Raw genomic sequence first — 27,813 nt, 5'->3', positions numbered from 1 at the left:
TTTTTCATGCTTAAATATTTTTGACAACTGTATGTCAATATACTTGCTTTTCTTTGTAACCTTATGTATTTCTTATCTGTATTTAAAAACACCGTGTGGAAGGTGTTCATTGATTTCACCAGCTGTCAAAGGAGACTGTGGCATTCAAGAATTAAGATTCCCTGTGAGGATTGCTTTGGTTGTTGTGATAAGAATGAACTGGGGGAGAAGGCAGGCAAGAGCAGAAAGAGGGATACAAGTTAAGAAGCTTTTGCAATAATCTAGGTGAAGGATAATGGAGAGTTGGACCAGAGTAGTGGCAGAGAAGATAGTGATATGTAGTTGGGTTTTGGATAAGTTTTGAAGGTTGAACCAGAGGATTTGTTAGCAGATTGAATGTGTAACATGAGAGAAGAAGAAGAAGAATCCAGGATTGCTCTAAAGTTTTTGTTTGTGCATCTGGAAGAATAGAGTTGACATTTACTGAAATCTCTTTGAAATTATCAGCAGATCTATAATACTGGATATGTCATAAATTTTTTAAACAGTAACATAAGGCTTATAAAAAGGTACAAAGAATAAAAGAATTCATGGTCTCACTCCCTATATGAACCATGTGAGATCAGATAGAGTTATGTATGTTTGTTAAAAATCAAAAGTTTGGCTTTGGATATAAGTTTGAGATCTTTATTAGACATCTGAGTATTTGTGATTTTGCTATTTCTACTTGGTATGCCCTGACCTATGCAGTCACTAGAAAGAATGAGGGGAACTTATACAAAAAGAACATAAACTTCTGTTGTTCATCTGAAGGTTTGAATGTTTTACAGTGAACATGTATCCATGTGTTAGGTAAGTTTAAAATGAGAAAAATTCATATTAAAAGAATAAGAAAATAGTTACAGTATGTGATAAAAAATTATGTGGTCATTAGAAATAACGAAAAAGAGAGGTGCCTGGGTGACTCAGTTGGGTAAGCTTCCTACTTTTGATTTGGACTCACTGAGGTCATGGTCTCAGAGTTGTGAGATCCAAAATCCAGCTCCACTTCAGGCTTGGTGCTGGGTGTGGAACCTGCTTAAGAGTCTCTGCTTGCCCCTCCCCTGTGCAAGTGAATGCATGTGTTTGTGCACTCTGTCTCTAATAATAATAATAATAATAATAATAATAATAATAGAAGATATTTGTATATACCACCATGGAAGGGCTCTAAACTCTATAAATTAAGTAAACAAAAATAAGGTGAAGACAAAATAAATCGATAAGTGTGTCAGAATCACAGTAAATCTAACACTGGTCACCTTTAGAGAAAGACCTGGATTGACAGGTAGATGCCCCCACCCCTCCTTTTAAGCAGTTGAGTTTACTAACCTTGTACATGTATTACTTAAGTGTTGTGGTTCATATGGGAGGCGAGCTTATGGGTTCTATTATTCTTTGTATCTTTGTATTTTTATAAATGCTACAGTTTTAAAATTTTATATCTAATATAGAAAATCATATATATATACTATGATCTTTATTATGCGTAAAATGTGGCTATGTACATATATGACTAGAAGAAAAGATTATGGGATGTACATTAAAATGTTACTAGTGGTTTTCTCTGGGTGATGGAAATTGGGGTGTTTTTAAAAACATATTTTTCTTTAATTTCTTGTAGACTATGAGAAGACAACGAAATGAAGTTGTAGTTGAATTAAGGAAGGTGAGTCATTAATATTGGGTACTTCCAAGCATAATTCTAACATTATAGCATATATGGAAGGTACTAAATGTATATTAATCTCATGTGCCTAGCATTTCTTTTTCTTTTGAAAACTGAAGGATTTTGACTAAACTTAGGCTATTGAAGTTGGCAAGATACAACTTGTCCACTATCCAGAAATAGAGATAAATGAATTCTTATGTGGTGTTTTTCTTCTGTAATTTTTAATAATTTATATGAAGTGTAAGTCATAACTATACAGTTTTACTGAATAATTCTGCTATTTACAGGTGTAAATATGCCCTGAAAAGAACTTATTTTACTTACAAATTTCATCAACTTTTCAAGTATTAAAATAAGTTATGTCTGTAAAAAAAGAAAAATGGGTTATAGTTGGAAATATATATCTTTAAATTTGTCCCCCACATATTAAGTGAAATTTAAGTGGCCCTTGATTTTTGTAAGGAATTGTTGATTTCTGTCTGATTTTGAACTGCCCACCTTTTGCTTTGACTTTGTTTTTAGGTGATAAAGAGAAGCTCCCAGATGATGTATAAAATGGTTTAGTACTTTTAAATAAATATGTATGTTTGGTTCTGGCTTAAACTGTACACTATCTTTTTTTAATCAGAATTTTTTGTTTTCCAGTTTGTTTTTATATAGTTCACGGTTCATTAAAAATGTAGCATTTGGGGTTTGGGTCTCAAATTAGTGTTGCTTAAGTGTTTGATTCACAATTTGGTTTAATTTTTCATTTGCGTTTTACTTTTAAAAGGCACTTCCTGTTTCATTTTGTAGGACAGGATTGCATAACCTTTGTATGAAACTATCTTTTTATTTAACTAAAGTTCTTTTTCTGATTTTTTTGTTTTTTAAGAATAAAAGAGATGAACATCTCTTAAAGAGAAGGAATGTACCACATGAAGATATCTGTGAAGATTCTGATATAGATGGCGATTATAGAGTGGTAAGTTATCATTATTCTGGTAACATAAAACTACGAATGAAAGATTTTACATAAATAAAGAATTTTAAGGTGACTTTTTAACTTTGTTTTCTCTGTAATTTTTTTACAGCAAAATACCTCTCTAGAAGCTATTGTTCAAGTAAGTTGAGCGTTTTCCCGTGTCTTCATTTGTATTTCTAATTACTGTGTATCTATATCAAAAATTGTTTTAATTTTTTATAGAATGCTTCAAGTGATAACCAAGGAATTCAGTTAAGTGCAGTTCAAGCTGCTAGGTAAGTTAAATTTTGAGGACATATTTAAATTTCATAACTTACACAGGAGTTCTGTTTGACTTTTCACTATGTAATACTACTGTGACTCAAGTTTGATGACAAACAATAAAGAACAGTCCATAGACTAACTAAATTTACTTAAAAATTTTTTTTCTGGTTTAGTGTATTGATAGCAGTTTTTTCTAAACTCAGATAAAGTTTCAAGTTGCAGAATACATAGATGCTAGGAAAGAGTTGATTTGACAGGTTATTGCTAGCAACTAATAGAAAAGCATTATTTATTTATTTTAATTCTTTTATATGTTTTTATTTATTTTTGAGAGAGCACAAGTTGGAGAGGGGCAGAGAGAGAGGGAGACACAGAATATGAAACAGGCTCCAGGTTCTCAGCTGTCAGCATAGAGCCTGATGTGGGGCTCGAACTCATGAACCCGTGAGATCATGACCTGAGCCGAAGTTGAATGCTTAACCAACTGAGCCACACAGGCACCCCAAAAAACATTATTTATAAAACTTCACTTTTTATTAATAGGTTTAATTTTATAAAAGTCAGGTTTTTCATCTCCTACCCAGGTAACTAATTCTTTTCACAGTACTTATTTTAATCAAACAATAAATTGAGTTATAAGCTTACTATAGCAGTGTACAGGCAAGTAGACATTAAGATTGAGGGCTACAATTTGCAACTAGATGGATGGAACTAGAGGGTGTTATGCTAAGTGAAATTAGTCAGAGAAAGACAAATATCCTATGACTTCACTCATATGAGGACTTTAAGATACAAAACAGATGAACAAGGGAAGGGAAGCAAAAAATATAAAAACAGGGAGGGGGATAAAACATAAGAGACTCTTAAATATGGAGAATAAACAGAGGGTTACTGGAGAGGTTGTGGGGGGGGATGGGCTAAATGGGTAGGAGGGCATTAAGAAATCTGCTGAAATCATTGTTGCACTATATGCTAACTAACTTGGATGTAAAGTTTTTAAAAATAAAAGATAAAAGATTGAGGACTACAGAGTTTCCCAGTGGATTTCCAGGTAGGAATATTATGTTATTTTGTATATTTCTGCTGTGAAATCTGTGGTCTAGAGGTGTATGCTCCTATGTTTTAAGAGGGGAACCAGAAAAACTTGTTTCTGAGACCTTTGTATTAATGAATAGGTTATTAGCTTTCCTACTTTTGTGTATTTTAAAAACCCTAGAACAGATAGGAAAATTATAGAATTAACACTATTGGCCACTACAGGTAAAAGAACTTCGTAGAGAGGACTTGGTTATGTAGGAAGAAAATCATAGGAGTATTCACATCTCAAAATGGCAAATTATGTTTATAGATAGAATGATGATGAAATTTGAGGGGTACCTGGGTGGCTCATTTGGTTGAGTGTCTGACTCTTGATTTCGGTTCAGGTCATGATCTCATGATTCATGAGTTCAAGCCCCGTGTTGGGCTCCCGTGCAGAGCCTGCTTGGAATTCTCATTCTGTGTCAGTCTCTGTCTCTTCCTCCCTGCCCCCCCTCCCCAAAGTAAATAAATAAACTGGAAAAAATTGACACATTATGCTCACCATTTTTCATTGTTGATTATTTGATAGTTTTGGAGCAACTCTTCTCAATAGGAGTTCTACAAAATAATTAAAGCCCTAAGGCCCCTAAGGCAGATATTTTCAAATTAGGGTCTTTGTTTTTTTGTGTTTTTTGTTTGTTTGTTTGTTTAATGTTTATTTATTTTGAGAGTGAAAGGGTACACGTGTGTGTGTGCGTGTGCAAGCAGGAGAGAGGCAGAGAGAGAGGAAGAGAATCCCAAGCACGTTCCACGTTGACAGCCCCAACGGGGGCTTGATCCCACGAACCATGAGATCATAATCTGATCTGAAATCAAGAGTTGAGCACTTAACCAACTGAGCCACCCAGGCATCCCTCAAATGATGGTCTTTGACTCTCTAGGAGATACTGAGACAACTTCGGGGAGTATACAAAATCAAACTCATGGGGCGCCTGGGTGGCTCAGTCGGTTAAGCGTCCGACTTTGGCTCAGGTCATGATCTCACACACAGTCCGTGAGTTTGAGCCCCGCGTCAGGCTCTGTGCTGACACTTCAGAGCCTGGAGCCTGCTTCAGATTCTGTGTCTCCCTCTCTCTCTGCCCCTCCCCTGTTCATGCTCTTTCTCTGTCTCAAAAATAAATAAAAACATTAAAAAAAAACTTCAAAAAAAAAAATCAAACTCATTTATCAAAAATACTAAGACTTTATTTGCCTTTTTTAAATATGCTAACAATTTACAGTGATGTTGTAAAAGCACCTGTGGCAAAACTTCATGGTACCTTAGCACAGATCAAGACAGTAGCATCAAACTGATCTCATATTTTGTAGATACTATATGCAACATTATGCACTCAGAAAAAAAGGACATTTCTGAATATTTAAGAATGTCCTCAGTGAAGTAAAATGAAGTAAAGTAAATGAAGTAAAATTCTTTTATTAAATCTAGAACCTCGATTAAGAAAGACTGGGTTATTTTCTACTTTGTGTTAAGAATTGTGCCATGTTGTGGAAAATACTGTGAAAAGCATTTAGTATAATTCTTGCTATGTAAAAAGTTTAGAACCTAATTGAGAAGGCAGCGAAGTGTATTAAGAGCGATACTTAATAGCAAATGTAAGCATATGCTGTGTAAATGTTCTTGGAATTCAGAGAGGGTACTGTGAAAACATACAACTTGAAATGGACTTTGAATAGATAAGAGTTTGAATAGACGGAAAAGAGGGCATTCCAAGTGTAGGGACTAGGATGTGAAGGGCCTGGAAATGAGATTGAAATGGTGGGACAGACAACTGATCTATTTTTGAATTACAGAGAATGAGAGTAGTTAGGTAAAATGGAGCCAACTTGTGGAATGGTTTAGGCTAGGGCAAAGAGTTTTCATTTATTGGGTAGTAAATAAGTAGCCATCACTTGGTTTATGTAGAGGAATCATCTGATTAAGCTTTTATAAAATTGCTGTGCAGGGTATTCAAATGAGTGAGGATTTGTGTCATCCCTATGTCAAATATGAATTTGAATTTAATTATATGTCATTAAATTTCACAAGGGTATGTGTGTCTCTTATAGGAAGCTTTTGTCCAGTGATCGAAATCCACCAATCGATGACTTAATAAAATCTGGAATATTGCCTATTTTAGTCCATTGTCTTGAAAGAGATGACAAGTAAGTACATTATTTTAAGAACTAATTTAGAATCTATCTTTTGCAGAAAACAAGATTTTCTAGTAGTTAGTTTGATCTTTAAAGAAAAGGGCTATAAGATGGAACTGAAAAAGCCAAAGGGAAAAACAGTGCAAGGTGTGTTTACACCAAGAGGTGAACATAAAGGCTAAAGAGGAACTTGAGAATGATACATTTAACTTTTAAGCTTTGAGAATTGACAAGTAGTAGCTTGGCTGGTAAGTACTTAAGAAAACTGTTGGGTAGTAATATATAGGTATCTTAATAAAGAGTTTTTACTAAAAATACGGACACCCAAGGAAATTGGATGCTTTTTATACTGAAGAGATACTGTAAACAGTCATTGGAAGTTTAAACAAAAAAAAAAGCTAGATGTATAGGTACCTTTTGAAACAAAATATTTAATACTTTAAAAATGCTCGAGGAGAGAAATGGTTGGCAGATAGTGTATTTGGGCCAATGTAAAAATCCCTACTGTTTTATTAAAATTATTTGTTTTTTGTAGTCCTTCTTTACAGTTTGAAGCTGCATGGGCTCTGACAAACATTGCATCTGGAACCTCTGAACAAACCCAAGCAGTAGTTCAGTCCAGTAAGTTGGTGATTGACGGATAAAATTACGGTTTCTAACAAAGAAGTTAGTAAAAAAAAATAGTGATTTTGTTAAAAGAATATATTATAAAATAATATCTATCCAATAACGGAGTAGTTGAAATAGGCCAACTTAAGTATATTACTTTGATCATGTTGTTCCAATGACTGACATTTTCTATTTCCAAAAATTCATTAGATGCTAAATCTGACGACATTTCCTAAGTATAGTAGCGATTATATTGTTGTAGTTTCACTTTATTTATAGGACCTCATACAAATACAAGTGTTTTTTCCCATTGCCATACTACCTCTTGGCCTCTCTTAATGAGATTTTCATCATGCGATTTAGAGAAATCTTTTATAAAGTAGTCCTGTTGAAAAATAGCTTGAAATTTGTTCATTGCTATTTTAATAGGATTGTTTTTCTTTTATGTTCCAAAAGTTGTAAGTGGACGATTATTGGAAGTAATAACCTGAGTATTGTTTTCATTAATACTATTTAATTCTCTTATCAAACAAAGAAATTAATAATTTTAAAGAAGGTACTTCTAAAATGCTTCTCAGGTGTGTAAGCAGGATGCTTGTCTAACTAAGCCTCTTAAAATCTTAAGCTCTAATTTCTACATGATTTTAAAGGGGAACAGAGGTTTTACCCAAGTAAACATTTTATTTTGTAGACATTTCTGTTCTTATATTACATAGAATATTAATACTACCTTAAATCATGATAAAATTGTCTTAATTTGAGGTTTAAATGGGTTTCGGTTTTTATGTTTGGTTTTATTTTGTATAATTGACTAGTAAATTTTATTATCTCAAGATAATCTTTTAGTTGCTCATTTTGCTTCCTAAGTGCTTTTTCAAGATTAGAAGGAGGCTTAGAATTGGTTTTAACACTGTCAGTCTGTCTTATTTTACCAAATATAATAGATGAATGAATGATTTTTTATGAGTAAAGCATGATCTACATGTACTTAAATAGCATTTTTCAAAGTAAAGTAATATCAGAAGAAAGAAAAAATGGAAGAATCATGTGTTCAATGCAGTATTACTCTGTTTAGATACAGATTTTTCTGTTTCCCATCCTTGTTCTAAAGCAACAGAACCACTTTTTGATTCAGAAGGGCTATGTGGTACAGGAGTCACTGGCCTGTCTAAAGACACATGTGAAGTTTGTTTTTAATTGAGGTGTAATTGACATAAATAACATTAAATTAGTTTCAGGTGTACAACATAATGACTCAAAATGTATGTATATACACCAAGGGGTGCCTGGGTGGCTCAGTGTTTCAGTGTCCGAACTTGGGCTCATGTCATGATCTTAAGGTTTATGAGTTCAAGCCCCACATTAGCCTCTGCACTTACAGTGCAGAACCTGCTTAAGGATTCTCTCTCTCCCTCTCTTTTTGCCCAATCCTGTCACACTTGCTGTCTTGCTCTCAAAAAAAAAATGTATACATCAAGAAGTGATCGCAGTAACTCTAGTTTCCCCATCTTCATATCAAATTACATAATATGCATTACAGTATTATTGACTACAGTTACCATGTTGTACATTTCATTTCATTCCTGTGACTTGTTTTATGACCAGAAGTTTGTAACTCTTGGCCCCCTTCTCCTATTTCACCCACCCCCAAAAAACCCTCCCCTCTCTCAACCACCAATCTGTTCTCTGCATCTATGAGTTTTATTTTGTTCGTTTGTTTTTTAGATTCCACATGTAAGTGAAATCATACATGGTCTTTCAGACCTGTTTCACTTAGTACCTCAAGATCCATTGACATCATAATGGACAAGGATTTATTTATTTATTTTCTTTTTGTAATGGCTGAGTGGTATTCCATTGTGTGTGTGTCTGTGTCTGTGTGTACACATGTGTGTGTATACATGTGTACATGTACACACATCTTGTAATCCATCCATCCATCATTTGACACTTTGTTTCCATATCTTGGCTACTGTGAATAATGCTGTAATGAACATAGGGGTGCATATATCTTCAAAGGTTCCAAGCGATTTCACCGTAAGTATCTTTGCTGAAAACACTTCCCCCACAAACGCATTGGCTGTAAAGCAGTTTTGCCATAAAAGGTATCAGAATAACTGGTTGACAGTTTGATTTGATAGTGTGTTTGTTTCATCAAATAATTGACAGTTTGCTTTCATTTCTCCATTGACACGGTACTCCCATTTTTATATTAATCTTAGCCCTCATAATAGTGTATACAGTGGCACAGAGTTTTGAACCCACATTTCTCCTAGAACTTTGAAACATCTATCAACAGACGTGTGACAGCATGCTGAGAACAGAGAACAAGGTAGAAGACTTCCACAGTGCCATACAAAACTGTTACAAATATGCATGCATCCTTGTATTTAGAAACTTAATGCCTCCCTTAAGGAAAAAATTTTAGCGAAAAAATGAGAAAAGGTGATGCCAAATGAAGAGATGAATCAATAAGGAAAAAAAATGTATATTATGAAAGAAAGACTTTGAGGACAAGTGCTTACTCTGCAAAATAAAATCAGTTATTTGCATAGAATTACATGAATCTACACACATTTTAAATGTATTCAAATGTTGTATTTTGCAATAAAGTCTTTTTAATTAATGCATTTTTCATTTTGCATTATGTCCTTTTATTTATTTATTTATTTATTTATTTATTTATTTATTTATTTATTTTTGAGACAGAGAGAGACAGAGCATGAACAGGGGAGGGTGAGAGAGAGAGGGAGACACAGAATCCGAAACAGGCTCCAGGCTCTGAGCTGTCAGCACAGAGCCTGACGCGGGGCTTGAACCCACGAACCGCGAGATCATGACCTGAGCTGAAGTCAGATGCTTAACCAACTGAGCCACCCAGGCGCCCCTCATTATGTCCTTTTAAATGAATGCCCCTCTTTTATGGCATAATTGCGTTATGGCCAATTAGTTATAGGGTGAAAGTGTTTGTGGCAAAGATACTTGTGGTGAAAATACTGGGTACTCTTCTTAAATTTGTTTTCATTTTGCTCAGATAAATACCCAGAAGTGGAATTACTGGATCATGTGTTTTTAGTTTCTTCATTAGCCTCTACACTGTTTTCCATAGTGGCTGCACCAATTTACATGCCCTCCAGCAGTGCACCAGGGCTCTCTTTTCTCAGCATCCTGTCCAACACTTGTTATTGCTTGTCTTTTTGATTAGCTGTTCTGACCAGTGTGAGGTGATACCTCCTTATGGTTTTGATTTGCTTTTCCCTGATGGTTCGTGATGTTGAGCATCTTTTCATATGTCTGTGGGCCATGTGTATGCCTTCCTTAGCAAGATGTCTATTCAGGTTCTATTCCCATTTTGTAATCAAATTTTGGGGGAGGGGGTTGGTATTCTTTATATATTTTGGATGTTAACCACTTACCAGATACATGATTTGCAAATATACTCTCATTCAGGAGGTTGCCTTTTTATTTTGTTGATAGTCTCCTTGGCTGTACAGAAGCTTTTAGTTTGATGTAGTTGCATTTACTTTTGCTTTTGTTGCTAATTGCACGTGAAGTCAGGTTCAAAAAAATACTGTCAAGAATGATGTCAAGAAGCTTACCACCAGTGTTTTCTAGTAGAAATTTTTACAGTTTCTGGTCTTATATTCAAGTCTTTTTTTTTTTTTTTTTTTTTTTTTTTTTTTTAAATTTTTTTTAACATTTTCATTTATTTTTGAGACAGAGAGAGACAGAGCATGAATGGAGGAGGGGCAGAGAGAGAGGGAGACACAGAATCGGAAACAGGCTCCAGGCTCTGAGCCATCAGCCCAGAGCCCGATGCGGGGCTCGAACTCACAGACCGTGAGATCGTGACCTGAGCTGAAGTCGGACGCTTAACCGACTGAGCCACCCAGGTGCCCCTATATTCAAGTCTTTAATCCATTTGAGTTCATTTTTGTATATGGTATAACATTCTGGTTTAGTTTCATTCTTAATGCATTTGGCTATCCAGTTATCTCAACGCCGTTTATTGAAGAAACTGTCCTTTCCCCAATGTCTTTTCTTGCCTCCTTTGCTGTAAATTAATTGATTGTATGTACATGGGTTTATTTCTTTTCTGTTGATCTACATCCCTGTTTTTATGCCAACATAGGTACCATACTGTTTTGATTAATGTAGCTTTGTAATATAGTTTGAATCAAGGAGCGTGAGGCCTCCAGTTTGATTCTTCTTCTCAAGATTGCTTTGGCCATTCAGAATCTTTTGTGATCCCATACAAATTTAGGATTGTTTGTTCTATTTTTGTGAAAACTGCCATTGGGATTTTGATAGGAGCATGGAATATTGTTCCATTTATTTGTTTTTATTTCTTTCATCTGTTTCTTTCATCATCTTGTAGTTTTTTGCATAGGTCTTTTACCTCCTTGGTTAAATTTATTCCTAGGTATTTTCCTCTTTTTGATGAAATTGTAAATAGAGTTGTTTTCTTAATTTTTCTAATAGTTTGTAGCATATAAATATGCTACAGATTTTTCTATATTGACTCTGCATCCTGCAACTTTACCAAACTCATTTATTCTAGTAGTATTTTTTATGGAGTCTTTATGGTTTCCTATATGTAGCATTATGTCATCTGCAAATAATGGCAGTTTTCCTTCCTTCCAGTTTGGATGCATTTCTTTCTTTTTCTGTTTGCTCTGACTAGAACTTTGAATACTGTTTTGAATAAAATTTGTGAGAGTAGACATCCTTGTCTTAGTCCTGATCTTAGAGGAAAAGTTTTTAGCTTTTCACCTTTGAGTATGATACTAACTATGGGCTTATCATATGAGACCTTTATTATGTTGGGGTACATTTCCTCTGTACCCACTTTGTTGAGAATTTTTATCATAAATGGATGTTGAATTTTGTCAAATGCTTTTTCTACATCTGTTGAAATGATCATATGATTTTTATCCTTCATTTTGTTAATGTGGTATATCATAATTGACTTGCAGATGTTAAACCATCCTTGCATCCCTGAAATAAATCTTATTCGATCGTGACTTACGATTTTTTAAATGTATTGTTGAATTTGGTTTGCTAGGACTTCATTCAGGGTGTTTGCATCTGTATTCATCAAAAATTTTGGCCTATAATACTCTTTATTTGTGATGTCCTTGTCTGAATTTGGTATCAGAGTAATGCTGGCCTCAACTGATTGGAAGGGTTCCCTGCTCTTCACTTTCTAGGAAGAGTTTGAGAAGGATAGGTGTTAAATCTTTGAATGGTAGAATTCAACAGTGAAGCTATCTGGTGCTGGACTTTTTATTGAGAGATTTTTGATTACTGGTTCAATTGCGCTTCTAGCAATTGGTCTATTTAGATTTTCCATTTCTGTCTTGGAAGATGGTAAATGTATAGGAATTTATTCATTTCTTTTAGGTTGTCCAGTTTATTGGCATGTAATTGTTTATAGAAGTCTCTTATGATCTTTTAATTTTCCTTGATAACAGTTGTAACTTCCCAACTTTAATTTATGATTTTATTTGGACACTCTTTTTTCCTTAGTCTAGCTAAAGGTTCACCAGTTTTTGTTTATCTTCTCAGAAAATCAGCTCTTAGTTTCATTGATCTTTTCTATTATCTGTTTAGTCTGTATTTCATTTATTTCTGCTCTCATCTTTATTATTTCCGTTTTTCTACTAACTTTGAGCCTTGTTCCTCTTTTCCTAATTCTTTTAGTAAAGGTAGATTATTTGAGATTTTTCTTGTTTCTTGAGGTAGTCCTTCTGTATCACTGTGAGCTTCAGGTTTAGAACTGCTCTTGTTGCATCCCATAAATTTTAGCATGTTGTACTTTCATTTTCGTTTGTCTCAAGATATTTTTAAATTTTTCCTTTGATTTCTTCCATGACCCATTGATTGTTCAGTAGCATGTTGTTTAATCACCACATATTTATAATTTTTCCAGTTTTGTGATTTTTATTTTCATACCACTGTGTTCTAAAAAGATGTTTGATGTGTTTTTGGTCTTAAATTTCATGAGGTTTCTTTTGTGGCTTAACATGTGATCTGTCCTGGAGAATGTTCCATGTGCACTTGAAAAGAATGTGTGTTCTATAACTTTTGAATGGAATGTTTGTGTATATATATGTGAAGTCATTCTGGTCTAATGTGTTGTTTAATGCTAATGTTTTCTTACGGATTTTCTATCTGAATGGTCTATCCAGTGATGTAAGTGGGGTATGAAAGCCTCCCCACTATTTATTGCTGTCAGTTCCTCCCTTTACATCTTTATATAAAGCATCTTTACATGCTTTATATATTTAGGTACTCCTATATTGGATTCATAAAGACTTACAAACATTGTATTTTCTTGCTGGATTGACCCTGTTAGCATTATGTAATGCCCTTCTTTGTCTTTTATTGCAGTCTTTGTTTTGAAGTCTATTTTGTCTGATACACATAGCTGATACACATGGAATAGCTACCCCATGTTTCTTTTGATTTCCATTTGCATGAAACCCTTTTATTCTATCCCTTAACTTTTAGTCTGTGTGTATCCTTACATTTCAGGTGAGTCTCTAGTAGGCAACATATGGATGAGAGTTATTTCCTATCCATTCAGGCATTCAGTGTCTTTTTATTTTTAATGTTTATTTCTTTTTTGAGAGGTGGGGAAAGAGAGAGAGCGTGCATGCATGTGAACAGGGGAGGGTCAGAGAGAGAGGGAACAGAGGATCCGAAGTGGGCTCTGCGCTGACAGCAGAGAGCCCAGTGTGGGGCTGGAACCCACAAACTCTGAGATCATGACTTGAGCTGAAAGCAGACGCTTAACCAGCTGAGCCACCCAGGCGCCCCAGACATTCTGTGTCTGTTGATTGGAGAATTTAATCCACTTACATTTAAAGTAATTATAGATAAGTATGTGTACTTACTGACATTTTGTTAATTGTTTTCTGGCTGTTTTGTTGTTCTCTGTTCCTTTCTTCTCTTGCTCTCGTCCCTTGTGGTTTGATGCCTTTTCTTGAATGTTATGTTTAAATTCCATTCTCATTATCTTTTGTGTATCTACTACCGGTTTCTGCTTTGCAGTTACCGTAGGGCTTACATATATAGCTTTTACATATACCAGAGTATTTTAAGTTGATAGCAGGTTAAGTTTGAACACATTCCAAAACTCCATTTTTACCCCCTGCCTCACATTTTATATCTTGTTATTTTGTATGTCCCTTTAACTGATGGGTGTAATTACAGTTATTTTTACTACTTTTATTTTTTAATCTTCATGCTAGCTTTGGAAGTAATTAGTCTACTACCTTTACCATATATTTCCTTTATCTACTGATTATTTTTCCTCTCATATTTTTTCTTGTTACAAGTTAATGTCCTATCCTTTCAGCTTAAAGACATCTCTTCAACATTTCTTGTAAGGCTGGTTTAGTAGTAGTGAATTCCTTAGTTTTTGCTTGTCTGGAAAACTGTCTGTCTCCTTCAATTAATAATAACTTTACTGGGTAGAGTATTCTTGGTTGGGAATTTTTTCCTTTCAGCACTTTGAATATATCATGCCTCTGTCCTGTAAACCATATCCTGAAAAATCTACTGATAACCTTATGGGGCTTGTCATATATGCATTAAGTTTTTCTGTTGCTTCCTTAATTTACTCTTTTTATCTTTAACTCTTGACATTTTAATTATAATGTGTCTTGGTGTGGCTTTTTCTGGGTTCATTTTATTTGGAACTTTTTGGGCTTCCCTGATCTGGATACTGTTTGCTTCTCCAAGTTAGGAAAGTTTTTAGTCATTATTTCTTCAAATTAATTTTCTGTACCTTTCTTTCTCACTTCTCCTGAGAGCCCATTATGGGAATGTGTTCCACTTGATGTTATCCTGTAGGTCCCTTAGCTGTCTTCACTTTTTAAAATTTCTTTTTTCTCTTGCTGCTCTGTTGGGGTGCATTCCATTGCCCTGTCTTCCAGATCATTGATCCTTTCTTCTGCTTTATCTTAACCTGCTGTTGAATGCCTCTCCTGTATCTTTCACTTCAGTTATTGTGTTCAGCTCTGTGACTTTTGTTTGGTACTTCCTCGTATTTTCTGTTTTGTTGAAATTTATTCTATATTCATCCATTCTTCTCTCAAGATTGGGGAGCATCTTTATGACCATGTTTTTGAACTCGTTATCAGGTAAATTATCTTCATTTCAGTAAAGCTTTTTTCTGGGGTTTTATTTGGCTCTGTTCCTCAGTTTACTTATTTGACTTGACTTTCTGTGTTTGTTTTTTATGTATTAGGTGAAATGGCTCTCTCTCCCAGTCTTGAAGGAATGGTCACAGGAAGACAATGTTTTAGGCAGCAATCTGTGCTATGCTGTGGAGGTGGAGCCTGTCAAAAGTAGTCTCAGATTGTCATTCCCATGGAACCCCAAAATTTAAGACACCCCCACCCCCACCACAGTGACCAGTACCAGGCATTCAGGAAGTATCCCCTATGTGGACTTTGTGCTCCTGCCAGCTTTGGCAGGGCCACAGGGGAGTGCTAGGCCAGGATGAGCCATCCCACTGGGTTTGGTGGGGTGTGGCTACAGCAGTGCTCAGGGCTGGGGTGAAGGGCTGGTGCAAGTTTTGCTAGCAAGGTAGTATGTATAAAAAATGGCACCTGCCAGCACTTCCATCCTTGGAGAAAGTTCCATAAGACCCTCATCCCTTAGGCTTTAAGCTTAGCCAATGAACCTCCTTTACATATGCTCTAGGTACTTTTCTACCTACTGCTTTTGTGCTGGGTCCTGGGGCAAGTGAGTCTTTTAACAGATTCTTTTAAGAGTGTACCCTTGGTTTCCTACAGCCCTTTGGGTCTCTTGGACATAAGCTCTGTTGGTTTTTAAAGCCAGATGATTTGGGGGTTTGTCTCTGGTGTCGGTCCCAAGTGTTTGGGTGCCTGATTTGGGGCTCTAACCCCTCCTCAGGGATATGTTCCATATTTATGAGATCCATCCCACTTGTGAATCCCTCCTACTGTGGTGGTGGGCAGGAGTGGGGGGGGGGGGGGCGGCAATGGCTTTGTAAGGACGGCAGTCTCTGACTCTCTTATCTGTCTCAGTGTGATCTTTTTATCTTTTGATACAGAGGACCTGTTCAGCTAGTTCTGTAGAGAGCATTATTGTATATGTAGCTGTAGGTTTGATGTGCCATGGTGGAAGGTGAGGTCAGGATCTTACTATGCCACTGTATTGAACTGCACCCTCCTGTTATTTCACATTTCCACATTCAAAAGTTATTTCAACAACTGGAGTCCTTTTTATTCCTCCAAATTTGAGAATAATGCTTAATCTGTAAGGAATTTATTTATCTGTTTGTTTATAAGGATTGATTTTTATTTGGAATTTTATCCAGGTTTAATTATGAATGAAAATTTGCCAACTTGTTACAATATTTGTATGTTGAAACTGCCATTTTGATGGTGAATTAAGTGGTCTGCTAGTTAAAATTTTTCCATTATTCTTCCCCTAGTAAAAAAACATTTAATAAGTACATTTTTAAAATATATATATATATATAAATTTTTTTAAGTGTATTTATTTTGAGAGAGAAAGAAAGCTGAAATCAAGGAGGAGCAGAAAGAGAGAGGGAGAGACAGAATCCCAAGCAGGCTTTGCACTGTCAGATGGAGCCTAGCATGGGCTTCAAACTCATGAACTGTGAGATCATGACCTGAGCTGAAGTCAGATGCTTACCCAACTGAGCCACCCCAGGCACCCCAAATATATTTTTGATAGCTTGCTTTCTTCTTAGGTTTCAGTAAAAACAGATTGATTTTTGGTTTAGAGCATAGTATCTTTAGTCCCCCCCCCCCCTTTTTTAATCAATAGTATTGAAATTGAGCTCTAAAACTATTTTTAAACTTAAATGTAACTTACATTTTCCTCCTTTAGATGCTGTGCCACTTTTCCTGAGGCTTCTACATTCACCCCATCAAAATGTCTGTGAGCAGGCAGTGTGGGCACTGGGAAATATCATAGGTTTGTATAAAACTTGTAATGCTAGTCCAAAAATTATTATCATATACTATGTAATAAAAATGACTACAAATAGTGAAAAATGAGAAACAATTTGTCATTTTCAGTACTGATTTTTGTGAAATAATTTATAGAAATTAAGCTGTTTTAAGTGTAAACCTATGGTAAATAGAATGAATTTTTTGTTGCTTATGATACGGTAATATCTTTTTATATATAGACAGCTTTTTAAAAAAATACATAGTCAATCTTAGTTATTTGAGTAATTATGAAATATGTATCTCCTTCCTTTATTGTGTTGATGTGTCCATTTTATTCCTTAACTCTCCATTGTCATAGAAACTACTAAGAAAAAAGGTGGTACAAAATAAACCAATAAGTCTTCTCCATAATGGCAGTTCTAAAAAGAGTATAAATGGAAATTTTTAGTATTTTTTATAGATTTTAGTATGGTAAAATACAATAATGTTATCCATTATTATTGTGAGGTCGTCATCCTACAGAAGGTGTTTGTAGCTTATAGACTGTGACATTAAATGTTGAACACCATGATTACCATACCTTTCAGTTTTTCTTTGACATAATTGTAGGAAGAATAAAGACAATTCTAATATTTCAAGATTAAAAAAAAATTTTTTTTTAATGTTTACTTATTTTTGAGAGAGAGAGAGAGAGAGACAGAGTGTGTGAGAAGGGGAAGGGCAGAGAGAAAGGGAGACACAGAATCTGAAGCAGGCTCCAGGCTCTGAGCTGTCAGCACAGAGCCCAACACGGGGTTTGAACCCACAAGGTACGAGATCAATACCTGAGTCCGACACTTACCCAACTAAGCCACCCAGGCGCCCCTCAAAATTTGTTCTTAAACTAGATCTGAACTTTACTCAAACTCCAGAATTTAAAAAACTGTCCTCCAGTGAATGGAGAATGGAAAAAAACTGGAATCTGAACTGTATTGTGTCCCTTAGTATTAAAGTTTATTTTGGGGGCGCCTGCGTGGCTCAGTCAGTTGATCATCCGACTTCGGCTCAGGTCATGATCTCATGGTGTGTGAGTTCAAGCCCTGCGTCAGGCTTTGTGCCGACAGCTCAGAGCCCGGAGCCTGTTTCGGATTCTGTGTCTCCCTGTCTCTCTGACCCTCCCCCATTCATGCTCTGTCTCTCTCTGTCTCAAAAAAATAAATAAAGGTTAAAAAAAATTTTTTTAAGTTTATTTTTGCCACAGACCATTGTTCTTGCATGGAAGTAGTCAGTATTACTTTAATGTACCTCTTCTATATTACCCTTTGGGGGGACCAAGATAGAATGCAGAGGGATGGTTAGTGTCCCACAAGTAGGAGTTTTAAAATGGGAGAATTTCTCCGTAAAGTGTTATTCACATATGATCTGTTGCTGTTAAGAATGCTATCTTTTGTGTATTCAAATTCCTTCACCCCTTTGCTTTTATACTAAATTTTAGATTTAGAGCTATTAATGCAGTATCTTGATCTTTGGTTTACAATTCCTGTGACATCGTAGAATAATTAGACTACATGGATGCCAAAAGAACAGGGATTTTATCTCCAAATATTGCAGTGCAAAGAAAAGGGTTTTCATTTGTGGAATGTAATACTTAACATGACTTTCATGCTAGAAATTACGGCAATACTCTAGATACAGAAATTCCATTTGGCAGTTCTCTAAGGCAGTGATTCTCAAACTTTTAACTGTTTTCAGTATCCTATGATAAGGGCTTGAATTCTTGACCCAGAATTCTGGATTCATAGAGTTTGTTTTAACAGATCTGGGATAGGACCCAAAAATTACTTTGGGAACCACTGCTCTAGGGATATTGGTTCATTCCTCCACCCACTCCTTTTTTTTGACATAGTTTTTTTCTTTTTTAACTTTATTTTTGACATAGTTTTTTTTTAAATATGTCAAATAATTTGTAGTTAATACTTTTGGTACTCTGATACTAGGTCACAAGTATAAATTCTACAGATTTTTTTTCTAATAGTATTTTGATGTGTGTACATATACATATGTTTTTATTACATGAAAGTTTGTTAAACTGAGTACCATTGTGAGAGAAGGTAAAAGCAGCAGTTCTCTGCTCACAAAGTATTCTAAAGAATCCTTAGGCTTCTATTTTTGGATGGCATAAAAACATAGGTGAACAATTTATAAAGCTGAATATGTAAATCATGTACCAAAAAAATGTTATTACTTTATGTTGCTTCTCTTGGCTAAAAGACCTAAAATGAGAACTTGGTTGTTGTTGTCTAAAACTTCTTTGTAAGACTAAATAGCTACACTTTTATATAAAACTAATAGTTAAAAATCTAGAAAGCAGCATATTGAACCCACTGCCGTATGTTTTCTGAATTGCTTATTGTCAGTGTATTTTATTGAATTAATCGCTCCTTCCTACAGGTGATGGGCCACAATGTAGAGATTATGTCATAAGTCTTGGAGTTGTGAAACCTTTACTTTCCTTCATAAGTCCATCTATTCCTATAACATTCTTAAGGAATGTTACTTGGGTTATGGTCAACTTATGTCGCCACAAAGACCCACCACCCCCAATGGAAACCATTCAGGAGGTAAACAGGTGTTGTGTGTTTTCTTTTTTGTTTTTTAACTAGATACCATTATGTATATGTTTATAAATCTGTATATTTCTCTCTTCAGATTCTTCCAGCTCTTTGTGTCTTAATTCATCACACAGACGTAAATGTGAGTATTTTTTATGTGTATATGTATGTATGTCTAGGGCTGCCTCTATGACATAGGGAAGAAAATCTTATGCTGAACATGATGTTAGTATACTCTATCAGATTTTTCCATTTCAAGAGCTGTAATAGCTTACTATTACTGTATTTACTTTGTGTTTTCCTGTATCATAAAATATAATTTACAGTGAAGAAATAAAGCCTAACTATATTTTGTTTGGGGCAATAACATGTTGGAGGGGGAGTTAAAAACTCATTTTGAAAATTCTTAAAGGTGTGTGTGTGTTGTGTATGTGTTGCAAAAACTCATTTTCAAAGTTTTAAAGTTGCCAGTTAGTGATCTCTCCCATGAAGATTATATCTTTGATTGGTCAAGAGCTTTTTATGGAAGCTCATTTTAACAGCCTGACCAGTGTTTGAGAGAATACATAGGCCTAATTGTACTTTCATTTTTTGAAAGATTAAAAAAGAAATATTTGTGCCTTTATGTATGGGTTTGTATTCATAAGAATACATACATCAATTTAAGAACATCAGTTGCTCTTTAATTTCATTTTCACTATATTTTTCCATCTATGGTGACTTTTTAGTGGCTTCACATGTTTTAGAGAAAACTCATAAATATCCAAACAAGAAAAAAAAGTTCCTGCAGACTAGATTTTTAAAGTAATCAATATACCTTATTCATTCTCACCAATACAGATGGCAAAAGAAAAAGCACCTCAGGAAGTATGATGAGGTGGGAAACTGCCCTGACTGCTTACAAAACCAGCCTCACCTTCAGTGTATTAGAAAAGCTAGAAATATAATGGGTAAAAGAAAGCACAGGGATACAATGCACAGCAACATTCAGGAACTTACGTGGTTCCTTAGAAACAGCTTGGTGTGATGACCATTGTTTGATAAGCTGCTTCATTCCTTTACAGTTTCCAGGGTAATACCATTTTTCCAGGATCTGTCTAAAGCATATGGAACAAATCAAACTTAGAATTAATACTACATCAAGGAGTGACATATGTACAAAATTCATTAAATTAACATGATCTTTGCTATAAAGATACGTTGTTTTCAATCCTAATAGTCCAAGGTCTGTTTTGTTTTGTTTTGTTTTGTTTTGTTTTGTTTTGTTTTGTTTTAAAGGAACATATAAGCCATTTTTGAGTTTGGCTCCTGTAATACCAAGTTTTTTTATTAAATTACAAATTTTAATACTTTTAAAAAATTTCCATGGAAAGTTAGTCTGAACATTTATACCTCTCCCAGAAAACCTGACAACTTGATTGACCTTATTTCAGAGATGTATTGTGTTCTTTCCATTTACCCCAACCCAGTTGAAATTGTAACTCCATCTTTCTTGCTTTTAATATATCTTAAATTTCTCAAGCTAGTCTCATTATTCTTTAGTAGCATGTTTGCTAAGTAATATTGTTTACTATATAATAATATTTATTAAAAATATAATCTTTTTAGGTAAACTTAACTTAGCAAATTCTTAAATCAGACCATGAAAAAAAAAAAAAAAACTGCTTCCACAAAGCATAAGTGAAACACTGAAATTATACTGTAGTTATAATTAGTAAATTTATTATAGAACACTAACTTTAATACAGAAATTATATAGGAGATCAAGTCTGTTTAAATTGTGATTTTGATGTGAGCATATTAATGACATTTAGTGTTGGGCCTTTTAAAAAAAATTGTACAGTCATGGACAAGTAACTTGAAATTCTTTGCCTTTATCAACCAATTTTGGCATATGTTGGAACTCTAGAAAAAAGATTTACATTTGTAAGTTGAAATTTAGTTCTTTCACGTATTTCAATACCACCTTATGTGTGTGAATTCTTTGATTTGGAGTCTTCTTTTTACATTAAAAATAACCAAAGAGCTCTCTTTAGTTTTTGAAAGAAACAATAGCAAAGTGTTGTTTTCTCTTACCAGGAGATGCTCAGATGTTTCAAACATAATGTTGGTTTAGAATTTAAAAGGTTTCAAATGTTCCTGGCTTGTCTTTTGACACAGAGTTCATATTCCAGAAAGGCTTCGGAAGTAAAGTTCCAGGCACAATTACTTTTCCTGTGTCTTTGTCAATAACTGTATTATTTATGCAACAGTTCAACAGTTGCCCTACTTCCTTTTGGACGTAACTACTAATTAGACTTAATACAAAAGAAAGATGAAACACAATGGGCTTCTGAACTTCAGAATATAACATTAAAAATTATAGGTTAAATTACAGTATAATTTAGCTACAGAGGGGTGGTTTTTTTTTTGAATAGGTAGTTTTGGCACATGCTGTAAATTATGCATTTTCTTTTTTTACTAAAACGTTTTTGATTATAGATCACACAGATTGACCTATGGTTGTTTTTAATGTCTCGATGTGCAGCTGTGGGACACTTCATTATTAGAGAAGTTGCCTCCAATTTTATAAGGCAAAGCAAACTGGTTGGAAAAGATGAAATTGCTATTAACTCCTAATACTTAAGTACTGGCTCGTGACATACCAACATGATGCCGGTGATACTAGAGAACACTTGAACATCTACATCTAGCCCAGATGTTTTGAATCGCTGTGTATGTTGGATACTTAATAGTCTTTCCAACTCTGTGTATTTACTACAATATCTTTGGACTTGTTCTGTGTCAGTGTGAGTATTTGAGAAAGAGAATGTCTTTTTCTCCTATTTCCTGTATGGTGTACTGTGTATCTTAGTGAATTAAGATTAGCTACCAACCTGTGGTCAGGATTATAATTAACTGAAGCATACTGAATATGGCTAAGGGATTCACATACTTGATAACAGACATTGATAGATGATGTTGTTTAGTATAATAGAGATTAAGATTTCAGTGAATTGAGAGAAGAAGAAAAAAGGCAGTGGAACAATCATAGATTAGTCTGTATGGTTAAGAATTATTAAAGTTAGAAAATATTCAAAGGCTATTTGAATTTTCATTTTATCCCTTAGATATTGGTAGATACAGTCTGGGCCCTCTCTTACCTTACTGATGCTGGCAATGAACAGATACAGATGGTAATAGACTCTGGAATAGTCCCTCACTTGGTTCCTCTACTCAGCCACCAGGAAGTCAAAGTTCAGGTGAGTTTGTTGTTAATAATACAGTATTTTTGTTTTGTTTTGCTTTTTACCACTAATTTGCTTTAAGCATGGCATTTAAAAATGGCCAGTTTCATTAGTTCAAAGTGTATTTCTAGCCTGATAACACATCTTTATTTTAATCTATTTTTTTATTGAAGTATAGTTGACACAGGGTTACGTTAGTTTCAGGTGTACAACATAGCGATTCAACTTCTCTATATGTTATGCTATGCTCACCACAAGTGTAGCTACCATCTGTCACCATACAATGCTATTAAAATACCATTAACTGTATTCCCTATGCTGTGCTCTGTATTCCATGACTTATTCATCCAGTTACTGGAAGTCTGTTTCTCCCACTCCCCTTCACCCATTTTGCCCATCACCCCACCTCCCTTCCCTCTGGCAACCATCAATTTGTTCTGTGTTTATGGATCTGTTTTTGAGTTTTGTTTGTTTGTTCATTTTGTTTTTTTAATTCCACATATAATTGAGATCATAAGGTATTTTGTCTTTGACTTATTTCACTTAGCATGATCTCTGGGTCCATTGATGTGGTTGTAAATGGCAAGATCTCATCTTTTTATGACTAATATTCCATTTTATGTATATACCATGTCTTTATCCATTCATCTATCAATGGACTCTTGGGTTGCTTTCATATCTGGGTTATTATAAATAACACTGCAATAAATATAGGGGTGCAGATATCTTTTTGGAATAAAGTAAGAACATATCTTTGAAAGGAATGAGGTATTAATTATATCCCCATATTTAAAAAATGTATATTATTTTTGAGAGAGAGAGAGAGAGAGAATGTGAGCAGGGGAGGGCCAGAGAGAGAGAGGGAGACAGAGGATCTGAAGCAGGCTCCACGCTGACAGCAGAGACCCCGACGTGGAGCTCGAACTCACAGGCTATGAGAGCATGACCTGAGCCAAAGTCAGGTGCTTAACCAACTGAGCCATCCATGCACCCCAATTATATCCCCATTTTAAAGATGAAGAAAATGAGGGGTACCTAGGTACCTCAGTCAGTAGAGCATGGGACTCTTGATCTCAGGGTCATGAGTTCAGGTCCCATGTGGGGCATGGAGTCTACTTAATAATTTTTAAAATTTTTAAAAAGAGGGAGAAAATGAGGTAAGATTACTACAAGTCAACAAGAATCTTTCCCTGTCCCCCTATTCCCACCCCACCAAAAACCCCATCCCAGGTCAACTCCTTTGTTAATTACTGATTTCTAAGAATTTCTTAGGAAATTTTATGTGATGACATGGTGGCATCTGAAATAAGTACTGATATTTTAATTTTTTCTTTTTGTCCTGTTTCTTTTTGCCTACTCTACTCCTTTTTTTCCCCTTTTTATTTAACTGCCATACTACACCTGGCAAGTTTAAATAATGCTTAACTTCATTGGCACTGTGATAAAGGCTTTGTACTGAAATACGCTGCTCAGGAGCTTCCTAAATTGTTTCCTTTTAATTATTTCAAATTTTTGTTTTCTTTGTAATGTTTCTGTTTATTTCTGAGAGAGCGGGGGAGGGGCAGAGAGCGAGAGGGAGGCAGAGGATCCAAAGCTGGCTCTGAGCTGACAGCAGAGAGCCCAATGTGGGACTCAAATTCATGATTCATGAGATCATGACCTAAGCTGAAGCTGGGTAGTTAAGCTTAACCAACTGAGCCACCTAGGCACCCCTAAAATCTTCTTAACTTTTTATCCTTTTATTATTTTTAAATCCTTCCATATAAATATTTATCCCAAGCCATCTAGAAAGAGCCAAAAAAGAGAGGGTGAGAAGTTCACACAAATATTATGAGCAGTAACTGTCAAACTGCAGTGGTAAAGGGAGATACAGCAAGCTCTCTCCCTACCCTTCTGATGTAAATAGAATGCTTTCATCTTATGATGACTTACAATCTGGTCAATAATCGCATAAGGAAAACTGTTAACCTAATGCACTGTTTCTCAACCCTGGGTGGACATTAAGATCAACTGTGAAGCTTAAAGAAAAAAATTTTTTTTTTATTTCCCTTGCTTGACCCTTGGTGATTCTGTTTTAGTAAATCTGGGATATTTCCTAGAAACCTGGGCTTTAAAAAGCTCTTCAGATGTTTCTCATGTACAGTTAGAATGGAGATACACTATCTTAAAATGTAAAGCACTTTAAAGAAAAAGGGAACACTGAGCTGAATTCAGAAGAAATTAATAGAGTAGTTTGCCATTTAGGGTTATTTGTGGTTCACTAAAGTATTCTTACTAGGGCACCTAGCTGGCCCATTCAGAAAAGCATGTGACTCTTGATCTCAGAGTTGTGAGTTTGAGCCCTATGTCTGGTATAGAGATTACTAAAAAAAATAAACTTTAAAAAGTAAATATTCATATACATATCTATTATTAAGCTTGCATTTTTTTTTCTTGAACTTTTTTTTTAATTTTTTTTTTCCAACGTTTATTTATTTTGGGGACAGAGAGACACAGAGCATGAATGGGGGAGGGGGCAGAGAGAGGGAGACACAGAATCGGAAACAGGCTCCAGGCTCTGAGCCATCAGCCCAGAGCCCGATGCGGGGCTCGAACTCACGGACTGTGAGATCGTGACCTGGCTGAAGTCAGACGCTTAACCTCTTGAACTTTTTTTTAATGTTTGTTTATTTTTGAGAGAGCACAAGTGAGGGAGGGACAGAGGGGGACAGAGGATCCGAAGCAGGCTCTACACTGACAGCAGTGAGCCTGATGTGGGGCTCAAACTCACGAACCACAAGATGATGACCTGAGCCAAAGGTAACACTCAACAAACTGAGCCACCCAGGTACCCTTGAGTTTGCATTTCTTAAGTGCAATACTTATATCTCGGTATGGGTGTTTGGTCTGTTTTTTGTTTTCTTTTTTTCAGAATGCATCTTTAGTTTTAATATTGGATTTCATTCAGAAATAGGGCTGGAATTTTTCTTTAGCCAGCTTTCAAAGTTAATGTTGTAATACTTGTAATGAACCTCCATGTAGGTTTCCTCTATATTCCTACTTCCCCCATCAAATTATTTTGACACGTCCCAGATAGTATATAATTTCATCAGCTTTTCTTAAAAAATAAGGCTGTATGTTTTTATATAATCACAGTACTGTTAGAGTATCTTTTAAATCTTAGTAAAATCCGGGGCACATGGGTAGCTCAGCAAGTTAAATGTATGACTCTTGGTTTCAGCTCAGGTCATGTTCTCATAGCTTTGTGGGTTCGAGCCCCATATGGGGCTCTGCACTGGCAGTGTGGAACCTGCTTGGGATTCTCTCTCTCATCCTCTCTCTCTGCCCCCCCCCCCCACTTGCACTGTTTCTGTCTCTTTCAAATAAATAAACTTAAAAAGAAAGTTAATATTAGAATCCAATCAGTATCCAAATTTTACTGATTGCTTCATTTTTTTTTTCCACACTTTGATGAAATCTATATCAAAACAAGGTTGACATTGCATTTGGTAGCTTTGTTTTTATGTTCCTGTTACTCTACAGTTTTATTTTTCTTTCCCCTCTTAAATTTATTTGTTAAAGAAGCTGGGTCACTATGAAACTTTGTTTATTCATTTTGAGAGAGAGAGAGAATGTGAACATGAGCAGCTGAAGGGCAGAGAGAGAGAGGGAGAGAAAGAATCCCAAGGAGGCTCTGCGCTGTCTGCTTAAAGCCTGACACAGGGCTTGAACCCATGAACCGTGAGATCATGACCTGAGCTGAAACCAAGAGTCAGATGCTTAACCGACTGAGCCACCCAGCCACCTGACTAGAAACATTTTTAAAACAAATTAAAGACTTAACTAAATAAATGGAAAGACATCCACATTTGTGGAGTAGAAGACAGTATTGTTAGAATGATAGTGCTCCCCAAATTTACCTACAGATTAAATTCAATTTCTGTTAAAATCCCAGGTGCCTTTTTGTAGAAACTTACAAGCTAATATTAAAATCCATATGAAAATACAAAGGTCCTAGAAATAGCAGAAACAAGCTTTAAAAAAGGACAGGTGGGGACTTCTCACTTTCAGAACTTACTGCATAGTTTCAGTGAAAAAGACTTTGTGATACCGGCATAAGGGTAGACATATAGATCAGTGAAATAGAATCAAGAGTCCAGAAAACCCCATACATTTATGATCGGTTGATTTTTAACAAAGGTGCCAAGAAAATTCACTTAGCAAAGAATAGTGTTTTCAGGAAGTAGTGATTCAACTACATTTGTACAATGTAGCTGAGACTTACTAAATATATACCTATAAACAAATGAAATTAGACTCCTGTATATAAAAATTAGCTCAGAATAAACACCTAAATGTAAGAGCTAAAAATGTAAACCTCTTAGAAGAAAACATAAGCATAGATTTTCATGATAATCGATTATGCAGCAATTTTTTACATATGATACCACAAGCATAAGCAATCAAAGAGAAAAGTAGATAAATTGGACTTCACCAAAATTAAAAACTTAAAAAAAATTTTTTTTAATGTTTGTTTATTTTTGAGAGTGTGAGTGGGGGAGGGGCAGAGAGAGAGGGAAACACAGAAGCTGAAGCAGACTCCAGGCTCTGAGCTGTCAGCATGGAGCCGGACGCGGGGCTGGAACTCACAAACTGCGAGATCATGACCTGAGTTGAAGTTGGACACTCAACTGACTGAGCTACCCAGGCGCCCCAAAATTAAAAACTTCTGCTTCTAAGGACAGCATCAAGAAATGAAAAGACAACCCAAAGAATGGAAAGGAATATTCGCAAATCATATATCTGAAAAGTGACTTCTATCTAAAATACATAAAGAACTTATACAACTCAACAATAAAAAGACAAATAACCCCATTAAACATTGAACATTTAAATAGTTATTCAGAAAGATCTACAAGTGATCAATAAGCACATGAGAAGATGTTCAACATTATTAGTTATGAAGGAAATGTAAATCAAAGCTGCAATGAAGGGGCACCCGGGTGGCTCAGTCAGTTGAGTGTCCGACTTCTGCTCAGGTCATGACCTCATGGTTCGTGAGTTGGAGCCCCACATCAGGCTCACTGCTGTTAGCGCAGAGCCTGCTTTGGATCCTCTGTCGTCCCCACCACCCGCTTGTGCTCTCTTTATCTCAAAAATAAACCTTAAAAAAAAAACAAAACAACTGCAATGAAATACCACTTTGTATGCACCAGGGTGGTATAATCAAAAAGACAGTCACAAGTTTCATCAAGGATGTAGAGAAAGTGGAATCCATATACCCTGCTATAAAAACGTAAAATGGTACAGCCTCTTTGGA

General features: G+C 35.3%; 1 protein-coding gene across 3 annotated transcripts in view; it reads left to right on the top strand.

Moving 5' to 3' along the window:
* Positions 1-27,813, top strand: part of KPNA4 (karyopherin subunit alpha 4) — a 67,962-nt gene that overhangs the window by 23,957 nt on the left and 16,192 nt on the right. For all 3 annotated transcript variants that reach the window (XM_047875446.1, XM_047875445.1, XM_047875447.1), the window contains 10 exons: positions 1,643-1,687; positions 2,565-2,654; positions 2,764-2,793; positions 2,877-2,929; positions 6,045-6,140; positions 6,664-6,749; positions 16,632-16,718; positions 19,127-19,296; positions 19,385-19,429; positions 22,398-22,529. In XM_047875446.1, the coding sequence (XP_047731402.1) occupies positions 1,643-1,687; positions 2,565-2,654; positions 2,764-2,793; positions 2,877-2,929; positions 6,045-6,140; positions 6,664-6,749; positions 16,632-16,718; positions 19,127-19,296; positions 19,385-19,429; positions 22,398-22,529 (834 nt within the window). The remainder of the gene's footprint in view (positions 1-1,642; positions 1,688-2,564; positions 2,655-2,763; positions 2,794-2,876; positions 2,930-6,044; positions 6,141-6,663; positions 6,750-16,631; positions 16,719-19,126; positions 19,297-19,384; positions 19,430-22,397; positions 22,530-27,813) is intronic.

The sequence above is a fragment of the Prionailurus viverrinus genome, chromosome C2 (assembly GCF_022837055.1).
Source record: "Prionailurus viverrinus isolate Anna chromosome C2, UM_Priviv_1.0, whole genome shotgun sequence".
Classification (NCBI taxonomy): domain Eukaryota; kingdom Metazoa; phylum Chordata; class Mammalia; order Carnivora; family Felidae; genus Prionailurus; species Prionailurus viverrinus.
This window is presented reverse-complemented; position numbering and strand designations above follow the sequence as displayed.